This window comes from Octopus sinensis, unplaced genomic scaffold (assembly GCF_006345805.1).
Source record: "Octopus sinensis unplaced genomic scaffold, ASM634580v1 Contig15846, whole genome shotgun sequence".
NCBI lineage: Eukaryota > Metazoa > Mollusca > Cephalopoda > Octopoda > Octopodidae > Octopus > Octopus sinensis.
Genome location: NW_021833951.1, coordinates 12501 through 27260, shown reverse-complemented (window position 1 = coordinate 27260; position 14760 = coordinate 12501). Strand labels below are relative to the sequence as shown.

General features: G+C 38.0%; 1 protein-coding gene across 1 annotated transcript in view; it reads left to right on the top strand.

The window, feature by feature from the left end:
- Positions 1–3448: 3448 nt before the first annotated feature.
- LOC115230589 (macrophage receptor MARCO-like) overlaps positions 3449–14760 on the top strand; it is a gene marked incomplete at its 3' end in the record, with an annotated part of 22182 nt that continues 10870 nt past the window's right edge. The window contains exon 1 of the mRNA XM_029800729.1: positions 3449–3584. Coding sequence (XP_029656589.1) covers positions 3449–3584 — 136 coding nt within the window. The remainder of the gene's footprint in view (positions 3585–14760) is intronic.

Genomic DNA, 14760 nt, shown 5'->3' with positions numbered 1-14760 from the left:
ACACTACTTGACTTCTCGACCGAGGAGTATGAAACGCAAAGTCGACCTCGGCCATATATGAACTCAGAGCGTAATTAAATTCAATTTCGCGAGGTATTCTGTCCGGTGTTTTATTGTTTACCTCCTTGAAGATATGCAGTAAAATAACTCTTTGTATTACAGGCACAAAGCCTGAAATTTTGGGAGAGAGAGCCTGCCGATTACATCGACCCCAGTGCTCAACTGGTGCTTATTTTATCGACTCTAGAAGAATGAAAGGCAAAGTCGACCTTGGCAGAATTTGAACACAGAAGAAATACGGCAAAGCATTTTGTCTGAGGCGCTTACGATCCTGTCGCCTCACCGCTTTATGCAATGAGAATAAGGACATGTTCTAAATAAACGCCGTTTACTGTCTAACGGCTATGTGCGTGACGTCATGTACTCTTTAATATTTTATTGTCTGAACAGCCCGGGATTATGCAAGATTAATCGATACATCTGCACAGAGTAGATAGAAATCTGAGGAAAGTTCGTTTAAGTGGGTCATTTAATACATAAAAGATTAGCCGCTACGAACATGTAACGTTAGCAGGATAGTTTTAAAAAATAGGACGTTATAACAATCGTAAGACAGATCTGTCAGATGGCGTTCATCGGAAAACAGAAACGCGGGCGCACGCAAATTATAGACGTCTGCTCAAGGAGTTTGCTTCGTAATCGCAGGGTTCAGACTTAGATCCTCCTGTTGCAATAGAACCACGAGAAAATATTTTCTACATAAACCTCGAATTGATCAAATCTTTTAAAAGTGAAATTTAGTGCTAAGAATCAGCAGAATCTTGTCTCCCGTTTTCTCTTTCGATAAATAATAAATGTATGTGCCACTTGTTTACAAATTCAGATACATTTGAAGACTCGATAACTCTTAATACCCAAGCTAGCAGTGTAACATTGATAGATCTTTGGCCACTACACACATTTTTTTCGCTCCTTGTTTTTTCTGTGTCCCTTTCTGTAGAAGAGCGTAGGCTCGAAACGTAAAAGACTTTTTCTATTCCTGAGCGTTATACTAATACATCTGTTTGTTTTGTACACCACTTGTCTTCGTCTTTTGTTTTTTTCGTAAACTCTACCTATATATATAGATATATATATATATATATATATATATATATATATATATAGTTGAAATTTATAGAAAAACAAAAGACGAAGACAAGTATATGAACAATAAGTAGGTGTATTAGTTTGACGCACGAGAAAATGAAAAGGTCTTTTACGTTTCGAGCCTACGCTCTCCAATAAGAGAAAATACACAGAGAGAATGAAAAAAACTTTTAGATTTAGCAGTCAAGCATGGCGAATGATTAGAAAACAATTTTGAAAGAAGTGCTTGAAAGAAAGGTAGATAATAAAGTTTAATGATAATGAATGTTACAATTATATTATATTAAGTATATATATATGTCTGCGTGTGTGTGATAGAGATAGAGGCACAAAAAGACACACAAAAGATAGATAGAATGATGGACTAACAGACAGACAGTCAGACATATATATATATATATATATATATATATATATATATATATACATATCCTTTAATGTATCTCTCTATCAATCTATATGTATGCAGGTATGTACGTATGTGTGTAGGTAGGTAGGTAGGTTACTTGCTAAGTAGGTAGACGTATTAGGATTCTGCACAATTTCCGCATACCAAAGACTCTCACGGGGCACTGATAATTTAAAATTTTTTTTATTTAAATCAAAAAATGGTGTCAGTGCAAGATTTAATACACTTCCATTGTGGAAACAAAACCGGTGTATGAATATTTATTTGTTTAGAAATATTTGTTTTTTCACTTTGATTTCATTATGAAGCAAACCGCCTTTTTACACAAGTTCTTTTTGTGCCAGTATTAACATTACATATCCAATTCGAGTAGCTATTATCAAACAGGTAAATAAACTGACAAAATAATCGCATTTCCTTTATTTACCAGGTCTCTATTATTCATTGGGTTTCCCTGACATTCTATCTATCTATTATATCTATCTATCTGTCTATCTATCTATCTATCTATCTATCTATCTATCTATCTATCTATCTATCTATCTATCTATCTATCTATCTATCTATCTATCTTTATCTATCTATCTATCTATCTATCTATCTATCTATCTATCTATCTATCTATCTATCTATCTGTCAAAGAAACTATTACACTAAACTATACCTCTGACCCCTACTTTTGTGAGGTACAGCCATATTGTTGAGAAGTTCGCATCGCAAACAACATGATTGCAGTGGGGATCAGAACACGCTTCGCCTTAGGCAATGATGTTCATCGATAGTTTCGGATTGACTGTTTTACTTCGCAAAAGGCGGCGAGCTGGCAGAAATGTCAGCACGCCGGGCGAAATGCCTAGCGGTATTTTGTCTGCCGTTACGTTCTGAGTTCAAATTCCACCAAGAGCGACTTTGCCTTTCATCCTTTCGGGGGCGATAAATTAAGTACCAGTTACGCACTGGGGTCGATATAATCGACTTAATCCGTTTGTCTGTCCTTGTTTGTCTCCTCTGTGTTTAGCCCTTTGTGGTTAGTAAAGAAATGTATTTACTTCGCAAGTTGTGAAAATTGGGCTTTTGAGATCGCATGTATGCTGTAGTCTGCGATTTATGTCATGAGCAGGGAGTTGGAACGAAGAGGCAAGGTGAAATTTTGCGTTAAACGCGGCAAGTTTGCAACAGAGACATTGAGCATACTTCGGTAAGCTTACAGCGACAAGGCAGTGGGGTCATACGCAATGTTTTGAGTGGCACGGGCGCCCACAAGCGGAAGAACGTCCCTGGAAGACGATGAGTGATCCGAAGACCTGCCACGAGCGCCACTTCCGGAAATGTGGAGGAAATTCATCCGCTTGTGCATGAGGATCGTCAGAGAACAATCAAATATGTTTTGAAGCGTTTGAGGAAGGACGTTGGGCTAAAGCGACCGGATATTTGGGGCGCGAAGAATTGGATTCCTCATGACAATAAAGGCACCCTGTCTATTTCTTTACTACCCACAGGGAGCTACACACAGAAGGGACAAACATGGACAGACAAACGGATTAAGTCGATTATATCGACCCCAGTGCGTAACTGGTACTTACTTAATCGACCCCGAAAGGATGAAAGGCAAAGTCGACCTCGGCGGAATTTGAACTCAGAACGTCACGGCAGACAAAATACCGCTAAGCATTTCGCCCGGCGTGCTAACAGTTCTGCCAGCTCGCCGCTCTAATATATATATGTATATATATGTCACTGAGCTCTCATTACTCGTAAATTTCTCGCCAAATCAACATGGCATCACTTCTGCACCCACCCTATTCGCCAGATTTAGCATCTGCGTACTTCTGTCTCTTCTCCGAGATGAAAATGCAGCTGAAAGGTCGCTGTTTTAACACCGTTGTCGAGATGAAGAGCAAATCGCAAAAGGTTCTCGCTTCATTTAAGGAAAACGACTTCCAGGTCGGATTCCAAAAGTGGCAGGACCGCTGGGACTCGTTTATTGCTTCGCAAGGTGACTATTTCGACGGAGACGATGTTAAAAGTTAGGTAAAAAAAAGGTTAGGTAAATATATATATATATATTATGTATATATTATATACATATATATTTATATAATATATATATTATATTTATATTATATATATTATTTATATATTATATATATATATATTATTTATATATATTATATATTATATATATATAATATATATATATATATATATATATATATATATATATAATATTAACATTATTATATGTATATATTATATCACGGCTACCGAATAATTGTCAAATATTACTATATATATATATATATATATATTTACACATATATTTACACACACACACACACATATATATGTATGTATAAATTAAAAATATATTTGCAGGTCCTGATGGTTTCCTGCTGTTTCTGATGCTTTCCCAGGAATCCACTTCAAATCGTGTAAGCAAGCCCTGGGAAAACCCTTCCAGATTCTCTTCCAGAGCTTTCTTGCATATGACAGACTGCCAAGCAAGCTGAAGGGGGGAATAATATGCCCAATCCATAAAGGGAGAAGCAGAGCCCATGCCCAAAACTATAGGCCTATCTCTCTGACTTCACACATCAGCAAAGTCATGGAACGGATAGTCAGAGGGAAACTAATTGCATTCCTTGAAGAAAACAACTTGCTGAGTGATACCCAGCATGGCTTTCGCCCAGGTAGGAGCTGCCTGACCCAGCTCTTACAACATTATGACTGTGTGTTGAGGCAGTTACTCAACAACTCAAATGTGGACGTAATATACCGTGATTTTGCAAAAAATTTTGATAAAGTGGATCTTGGTATGATATGTCACAAACTGCGTGATCTCGGCATAGCTGGAAAACTTGGAGAGTGGTTACATGATTTTCTGAAAGATAGTAGTCAGGCAGTAGTGGCCAATGGAGCCCCCTCAATGAAAACACAAAGAGTGGGCGGTGTTCCACAGGGCTCTGTCTTGGGACCACTGCTTTTCATGGTGGCCCTCTCAGATATGCCCTCAACTGCCCGGATAGTCACCCTTGCTAGATACGCAGACGATACGAAAGTCTTGCAGAAAATACAGAAACCCAGCGATGTTGCACATCTGCAGCAGGAATTGGACTCAATTTACAGATAGGCTGAGAATAATAATATGCAGTGTAATACTCAAAAATTCCAAGCCCTGCGCTACCAGCGTCCAAAACTGAATATGAAACTTACTCGGTACACTGGTTCACAGGGAATTACAATCCCAGAACTTAAATCAGTGAGGGATTTGGGTATCGACATGAGTGATGATACCTCTTTTCAAGTGTAGATGACTGGCTGGATGGATCCTAAGAATCTTCAGGATCAGAGAGGAGGGAACCATGACGGTCCTCTGGAGGACATTCATCCTCAGCCGCCTGGATTACTGCTCCCAGCTACGGTCACCCAACAGTGTAAAATTAACAGCGGACCTTGAAGCAATCCAGCGAAGCTTCACAAAGAAGATCGTCTCTTTACAACACCTCGTGCTACTGGGAAAGGCTGAAACAGCTAAGACTCTAGTCCCTGGAGCGAAGGCGGGAGATATATGCAGTAATATATATCTGGAAGATCCTAGAAAGAATTCTGCCAAATTTTGGTATTGAAAGCTACACCAATGCCAGAACGGGTCGACACTGCACAGTGCCAAAGATCCCAGCAACGCCATCGCGCTTCAGGACCAGTTACTACAACAGCCTAGATTTCAGGAGTCCACGGCTTTTTAATATTCTCCCAAAGAGTCTGATGAACCTGCACAAAGTAGATGTAGGCGTTTTTAAATCAAGGACCTCTTTCTGGACCAGACGAACCTAATCCACGGTAAGAGGTGCAAATGAGGGTAGCTACATCAAACTCCATTCTTCACCAAATGCCACATATTAGAGGAGACTCTCGGTAATAACAGTGTAGCAAAACGGAAGTGTTCCAGCATGGCCACAGCTCTGAGCTGAAACTACAAAGAAAAAATATACACATACATATATATATGCACATATATATGCATATATAAATATATATATATATATATATTATATATATATAATATATATATATATTATATATATATATATATATATATATATATATTATATATATATATATGCGGTTCATGCGATTATATGAACCGCATGAAAACAAAGTTCATGCGGTCAAACAAGTACCAACAGGTCGAATGGTGATCGGCAGTGATGAAATAGAGGAGGTGAGAGAATATGTCTACCTGGGACAGGAAGTAATATGCGCCGGGATATCAAAAAGGAGATCTCACGGAGAGTAAGGGCCGGATGGAAGGCGTTCAATGGCATAAGGGATGTGCTCAAGGGAAGGTTGGGCAGGACCACCCGCGCCAACCTCATTAACAGTGCAGTTCTGCCTGCAATGTTATATGGTAGTGAAACATGGGCTACCACAAAGAGAGAAGAGCAAAGACTGGCAACGGCTCAAAGAGCCATGGAAAGGTCAATGCTTGGTATCTCGTTGAGAGAGCACATAAGTAGCAAGACCATCAGAAAGAAGTCCGGCGTGAGAGATGTCATCGCAGAGTATACACGCAGCCAGTATAGATGGGCTGGACACGTTGCCCGGCTCACCGATAATCGGTGGACGCACGCAGTTGTCGAGTGGTACCCGCGTGAGGGGAAAAGACCACCCGGAAGACCTCCACGACGGTGGAATTACGATTTCAGGAGGATGATTGGGGTTACGTGGATGAGAAAGGCGCGATCCAGAGAGGAGTGGACAGCGTGCTGTGATCAGCGGTGTCAAATGGACGCCTGACGGACTGGTCGGTCAAAGTGATCAAAGTGATATATATATATATATATATACATATATGCATATATATATATATATGCATACGTATATGCATATATATATATACGTATATGCATGTATATATATATGCATATATATATACATATATATATGCAAATATATACATATATATGCATATATAAATGTATATGCATATATATATGCATATATATATGTATATATATATACATATATATATGCATAAATACATATATATATGTATATATATATACATATATATATATATATATTTATACATATATATATATATATGCATATATATATATATATATATTTATACATATATAGATATTTATACATATATATACATACATATATAAACATATATATATATAATATATATATATATATATATATATTATATATATATATATATATATATTATATATATATATATGTATACACACACACAGTACATTTATTTACACAAGTATAGCAAGGTAGTGAGAGTCAGAGGGTATCACCGCGCCCTCGGGCATACCTGGTTACATTGGTAAAAAAACAGAAAAGAAATGACAAATTCCCCCAGAATTTCACCTTTGTGTTTTAGTGAAAATTTGCGGTCGTTAATTGTTTTCGACTGCTATTTTGGCATGCTGGTGTTATCTCGCGTACCCTTCATTATTAATATATATATATATATATATATATATAGACAGGGAAAGAGAGAGATGGAGAGAGAGAGAGAGGGGGGTAGTTACAACAAGAGAGTGTGTGTGTGTGTTATATGCACATGTATAATTTCACACACACACATACACACATATAGAAACACGTATATGTACATATGTATGTGTGCATGTGAAGTATACAACCATGTCCTTTTTATCTATTTCATCTTGTTGTGTGTGTCTATATATGTGTGTGTGTGTGTTTGTTTGTTTGTTTGTCATATTTGCATACATGATCCTGTGTTTATTTGAATATCTCCACCGTTATTGAAATATGAGGTGTAAGATAAAAATTAAACCATGTCATTGGCTAATATTGATTGAAGTTTTCTTGGCGGATATGCTTCTACGGGTATAAAACCAAAATATTTAACTTCCCCGGCCATTCAGCACGATGGCGATCCGAGGTAAGCACATATGTTTATTATCTTTCTTGTTGTTTAAGACAGCGAACTAACAGAATCGTAAGTACGCCGGGCAAAATGCTTAGTGGCATTTCGTCTGTCTTTACGTTCTGAGTTCAAATTCCGCCACAGTCAATTTTGCCTTTTATTCTCTAGATATAAGAAATAAGAGTCACTTAAACACTAGGGCCGATGTAATCGACTAGCCCCATCCACCAAATTTCAGGCCTTGTGTTTATAGTAGAAAGGATTATTATTATTATTAATATTATTGAGTGAGAGAGCAGTTCATGCCATCAAAGTGACACTGGGGTAAAATATACGAAGCCCAATATACCCATCATGACTACCTGTCTGATAAAGGTACACCAGGCACATGCATCACAACCATATGTGCGTGACATGGTGATCTCATATCAAGATAAACAGCACATGACCTTGCAGGTGGGGCCCAGTTAGAATTTTCTTCAGGTTGAGTAGCCCATCCCGCTCAAACGGTCCCTGAATAAGGGTTGTTTAAGGATGTTGAAAGAACCACCCATGTTTCCAGAGGTGAACTATTCAAACCCCAAAGAATTCCTCTCAACACATGGCTATGATGCTCCCCCACTACTTCTGCTCGTGATCAGAGATGCACATATCGTCAGCCACTAAGGGACATGCTCAACTGGTTAAGGTCAAACAACTGACAAGCAAATCTGTGGTATTGAGCAGAATATTTGCTGTAGCCCATCTTTTATACCAAGACAAAACAATGTACATGATAACACTTCCAATCAGTTAAGATCAGAAGCCATGAGAGCCACTGCCTGGTACTGCATCAGGGCATTTATTATTATTATTATTATTATTATTATTATTATTATTATTATTATTATTATTATTATTATTGTTATTATTATCATTATTATTATTATTATTGAGAGAGAGCAGTGCCTGCCATCAAAGTGACATATACGAAGCCCAGTATACCCATCATGACTACCCCGTCTGATATGGGTACACTAGGCACATGCATCACAACCAAATGTACGAGAGATGGTGGTCTCATATCAAGATAAACAGCACGTGACCTTACAGGTAGGGCCCCAGTTAGAATTTTCTTTTGGTCGAGTGGCCCATCCTGCTCAACAGGTCCCTGAACATGGATTGTTTAAGGATTTTGAACGAACCACTCATGTTTCCAAAGGTGAATTATCCAAACCTCCAAGAATTCCTTTCAACACATGGCTATGATGCTCCCTCATTACATGGCTATGATGCTCCCCCAACACATGGCTATGATGCTCTCCCATTATTATTATTATTATTATTATTATTATTATTATTATTATTATTATTATTTTATTATTATTATTAATAATAATAATAATAATAATATTAATAATAATAATAGTAATAATACATCTACTTATTCTACAGTCCTGACTTGGACAATCGTATTTACCAAGCAAGGAAAATCGCTAGAAAAGATTATTATTATTATTATTATTATTTTATTGTCCTTACGTATAGAACGAAATAAAAATTTTATGCGTTAATGATTTAAATTTTGCAACATATTTCAGGGGTGTTTTTGCTTGTTGTTGTTCCGAAATTGACGAAATAAATACCAACTAAATTTTATCTCTGTTTAAACGGTTAAGCCGAATGTCTTAACGGCTTTGTGTCACGCAATATTTGACTGCCTGACTTTATACATCTATGTATGTACGTACGTGATTACGTATGTATGTGCGAGATTTCTACCAAAAGCAATACAAATACAAACATATCTATTTTATTAACTGATTTCTTTTCTATTTCCAAGGATACTACTCTATTTAGTCCCCATCACAAGTGGTGTACTCGTGCCATCGTTGAACCCATTTCTCGAATCCTGTTTAATAAATTCAACGTATGTGTAGTGTGTGCGCGATTTGAATATAAAGGCACCTACCTTCTCTTCTTAGTGACGGAGACCCTCCAGATAACTAGTCCTTCAACACAGCCCCAACCCGAACACTAACGATAGCAGCTGCTAGCCCAAACCCTTAGCGACGTCTTCACACGTCTTGTCACCTGCACGACCCACGTTGGGAAGGGCCAATTGACCGCTTCCTGCGCACGCCTGACGGCTGACCCCTTCCGGTTGCCCCAGCTTCCGGTCAACGCACCCAGCTGCTGACGTCCAGCTGCTGACGTCATCACACAGTATGTACGGTTGTGGGTAGGGAATAGGCACTGACCAGACCAATTTGGCTGATTTGTTCCCAAAGACCTACGTGGTCACACATTATCATGATGAATGGTGCATCGTTTTTAGACCCCTGCCTGGTCTCTTCCTCCTAATGGCTTCTCTAAGCTTTTTGAGAATCTCAGTGTATCGTTCGCTATTCACAGCACCGTGGAGGCGCAATGGCCCAGTGGTTAGGGCAGCGGACTCGCGGTCGTAGGACCGCGGTTTCGATTCCCAGACCGGGCGTTGTGAGTGTTTATTGAGCGAAAACACCTAAAGCTCCACGAGGCTCCGGCAGGGGGGGTGATCCCTGCTGTACTCTTTCACCACAACTTTCTCTCACTCTTTCTTCCTGTTTCTGTTGTACCTGTATTTCAAGGGACCGGCCTTGTCACTCTCTGTGTCACGCTGAATATCCCCGAGAACTACGTTAAGGGTACACGTGTCTGTAGAGTGCTCAGCCACTTACACGTTAATTTCACGAGCAGGCTGTTCCGTTTGATTCGGATCAACCGGAACCCTCGTCGTCGTAACCGACGGAGTGCTTCCCTACGTTACAGAAAATCAAGGAGAATGACACCCTCTTTGTCCTCAAAACCAATTCCCATGGCATTCTGAGCCGATTGATGATTCATGATACCATTACATGTACTGAATCTTCGTTCCTATCCCCTTAACACCAGGCTGGAAAAAAAAGTATTTCCTTATTGACTTAAAATCGAGTGTCAGTTGCTGAGATAACCATTTTGCTCGCACTTTCCGATTTTCAAAAATCTCCCACCATCTTCTGTAATGCATTGAGACTAAAGACCTGTTTTGTAACTCGTCGTACATATACCTGTGTGTGTTCGTTTGTGCGGGTATGCGGGTGGGTGTGTATGTGCGTGCGCGCGTGTATATGCGTGTGTGTGCGCATGTGTATATATGTACGTATGTATGTATATATATAGAGATAGATAGATGGATGGATAGATAGATAGATAGATAGATAAATAGATAGACAGAGATGGATAGATAGACAGAGATGGATAGATAGATAGATAGATAGATAGATAGACAGAGATAGATAGATAGATAGATAGATAGATAGATAGATAGATAGATAGATAGATAGATAGATAGATAGATAGATAGATAGATAGATAGATAGACAGAGATGGATGGATAGATAGATAGATGGATAGATAGATAGATAGATAGATAGATAGAGATAGATAGATAGATAGATAGATAGATAGATAGATAGACAGAGATGGATAGATAGATAGATAGATAGACAGATAGATAGATAGACAGAGATGGATAGATAGATAGATAGATAGACAGATAGATAGATAGACAGAGATGGATAGATAGATAGATAGATAGAAGATAGATAGATAGATAGATAGATAGATAGACAGAGAGGGATAGATAGATAGATAGATAGATAGATAGATAGATAGATAGATTGATAACTTTCTTTATTGGCCACACAGGGCTGGATACAGAGGGGACAATTACAATGTAGAGTTTTTCTTTTCCAATGGGGGCGAAAACAAAGCAAAAGAAAAATAGGGACAACGATCAGATTGATAGATAAACAGACAGATATTGTTAACGTCATAGGAATTTCTTTTTATTAACTTTCGAGAGAACGTGAAATAATTTGGTGAGGTAGAATAGAGAATCTCGAAGTCGAAGGCTGTTCGGGAGACTCGAACCCACATGTCCTGTAGACCAGAAATGTTCCTACAATTGGACTAAAGCTATCCTTCGAAATTTTGTCTCAATTTCAGAATTTTTGTCTTACCAGCGAGAATCGGATGTCATTGACGGCAAATGAGTTTTTAAAAAAACTTTGTGAGAACGTGAAATAATTCTTTTTTTTTTTTTTGACCAGTGTATCTCGAAGCACACACATAAATTCTACAGATAATAGTCTGTTGATATTGGGGTGAAATTCCCTTTTGGATAGAAAAAATCGAAGGAGACGTGAATTCAAGTCCCACTAGTAGTCTTCAACTTTTTCTAAGTGAGTGCTTCGAGAAAAACTTTTCAAAAAGATATATGTGTGTGTGTGTGTGTGTGTGTGTGTGTGTGTGTGTGTGTGTGTGTGTGCGCGTGTGTGCGTGTAGCTTTTCGTTTATATTTGTCTCTGCATTTTGCTTAAGAACTGGTGTTTGTTTTCTTATGCTCGTATAACTTAGCACTTCCTTTAAAGAGACCAATGGAAAAGGTACCAAATTTAAAAATTAAGTGCTGAAGGCGATTCCTTCGACTGAATCCTTCAAGGCTGAACCCCAGCATGGCCACAGTGACTGAAACAAGTAAACGATAAAAGATATGCTGTCTGCGGAGGTAAATAGGTTCGAACCTGCACCGTATGTTTATTAACCAAGCAGTTCCTCCGTTGCCTACCACGATCTGGTGTGTCATTTACAAGATAATAAGAGAGTTAAACAAGGCGGCAAACTGGCAGAAACGTTTGCACGTCGGGCGAAATGCTTAGCGGTATTTCGTCTGCCGTTACGTTCTGCGTTCAAATTCCGCCGAGGTCGACTTTACCTTTCATCCTTTCGGGATCGATAAATTAAGTACCAGTTACGCACTGGGGTCGATATAGTCGACTTAATCCGTCTGTTTGTCCTTGTTTGTCTCCTCTGTGTTTAGCCCCTTCTCGGTAGTAAAGAAATAGGTATTTCGTCTGTCTTGACGTTCTGAGTTCAAATTCCGCCGAGGTCGACTTTACCTCGGGGTCGATTAAATAAGTACCGGTTACGCACTAGGGTCGATAAAATCGACTTAATCCCTTTGTCTGTCCTTGTTTGTCCTCTCTCTGTTTAGCCCCTTGTGGGTAGTATAGAAATAGGTATTTCGTCTGCCGATATGTTCTGAGTTCAAATTCCGCCGAGGTCGACTTTGCCTTTCATCCTTTCGGGGTCGATAAATTAAGTACCAGTTGCGTCCTGGGGTCGATGTAATCGACTTTATCTCTTTGTCTATCCTTGTTTGTACCCTCTATGTTTAGCCACGAGTGAGCAGTAAAGAAATAAGAAACGTTTGCACGCCGTTCTGAGTTCAAATTCTGCCGAGGTCAACTTTGCCTTTCATCCTTTCGGGGTCGATTAATTCAGTAGCAGTTGCGTGTTGGGGTCGATCTAATCGACTGGCACCCCAACCCCAAAATTTCGGTCCTTGTGCCAAGAGTAGAAAAGAATAAAGAGTGAAACATCCAACAACACATCGTAGTACACAATATGAGCTCTGAATCTATTGAACTGCAATTAGACATTCTGTCAACTCGGCAGGTAATGGCTATCTATAGGGTGTTCAAAAAGTCTCTCCTTAGTAAGTATTTTATTGCAAAATAAATATTCACAAGATGGTTTAAGACTACAAAAGAATATATTAGACTTTAGAAGACTTTAAAAAACTTTAAGAGGTTTTGAAAGTGTCGTCCTTCATTTTCAATACATGAAATTTATTTTCTTTTTTACTATTCATGTGAGCACTTCTTAGGCTTATTTCAGTTTCCTGTGACAATTTGCGTCAGGACTTTGACGGGCTTGCCAACAGTTTATCAGAAATATTGGAGAGTGTTTCGTCCGAAAGAACAGTAGGCCTACCGTTTCTTGCTGCGTCTTCCACTGAGCCTGTATTTCTAAATTTTCCTATCAAATCCTGCACAGTGTCACGATGTGGAACAACAATATTTGGGAAAGTTTCACTGAACTTCTGTTTCACAGTATCCGTGTATTTGTTTCCAGCTCGAAACACCCATTCAACTAAAGACGTACGTTCTTCAATGGTTAGCATGTTGACACGCTGACGGGTGCGAATGTAAGCTAAATATTTTGCCTACTAAGTTGATAGTTTTTCACAATGAACTTAGTATTCCGTAGATCAAGGCGCCTCAACCACCGAGCCGTGGACTAATACCAGACAGCCTAGAAAGAATAAGTTTTCAAATTTGATTTGCCCTACATATATTGGTTTCAATTTTTTGGGGGAAAATGGGTTAATAACTGGTATTTATTTTATCGCCCTCGAAAGAATGAGAGACAAATTTGACCTAGGTGGCATTTGAACTTGGAACGTAAAGGCCACTAGACATTTTGGCGCTAAGCATTTTGCTCGGTATGCTAACGATTCTGCCAGCTCGCTACCTTTGTATTATGTGTGTGCGCGCGCGTGTGCGTGTGTGTGTGTGTGTGGTTGTGTGTGTGTGTGTTATGTAATAATAGTGGAAATAAAGTGCATAATATACAATGTAATAATTTCAATTGCATTATATTCTTTTATTCTTTTATTCTATTACTTGTTTCAGTTATTTGACTGCGGCCATGCTGGAGCATCGCCTTTAGTAGAATAAATCGACCCCAGAACTTATTCTTTGTAAGCTTAGTACTTATATATATATATATATATATATATACCTATACAAACTTGTATATATATACATACATATATATATATATATATATATATTATATATATATATATATATATATATATATATATATATATAATATATATATATATATAATATATATATATATGTATGTATATATATACAAGTTTGTATAGGTATATATATATATATATATATATATATATATATATGTATGTACAACCATCCAGATCTCTGAATACCTTATTTTTTCTTATATATATATATATATATATGTATGTATGTATGTATGTATGTGTGTATATGTACTTAGTAGTTTGGTTGGTGTCTGTAAACTAAATGGCAACGATGAATTAAACAGACATCGTAACTATATCTTATAAAACATCGTACCGGTTAATGTCTCATCGGCTTTCTCTTTTCAATATCATTGTTATTCGTGTGCGTAAATCTAAAGATAGGATAAAATAAATAATTTATATCTTTCACGACATTTCATGGCATACAACATCAATTAATTAATTCTTGATTGAGAAAAAAACCGCGGCAAACTCATTATATATATATCTCTCTCTCTTTCTCTCTACCTATCTCTCTCTCACTGTCTCACACATATCTGTCTGTCTATCTGTCTGTCTGTCTATCTATCTATCTATCTATCT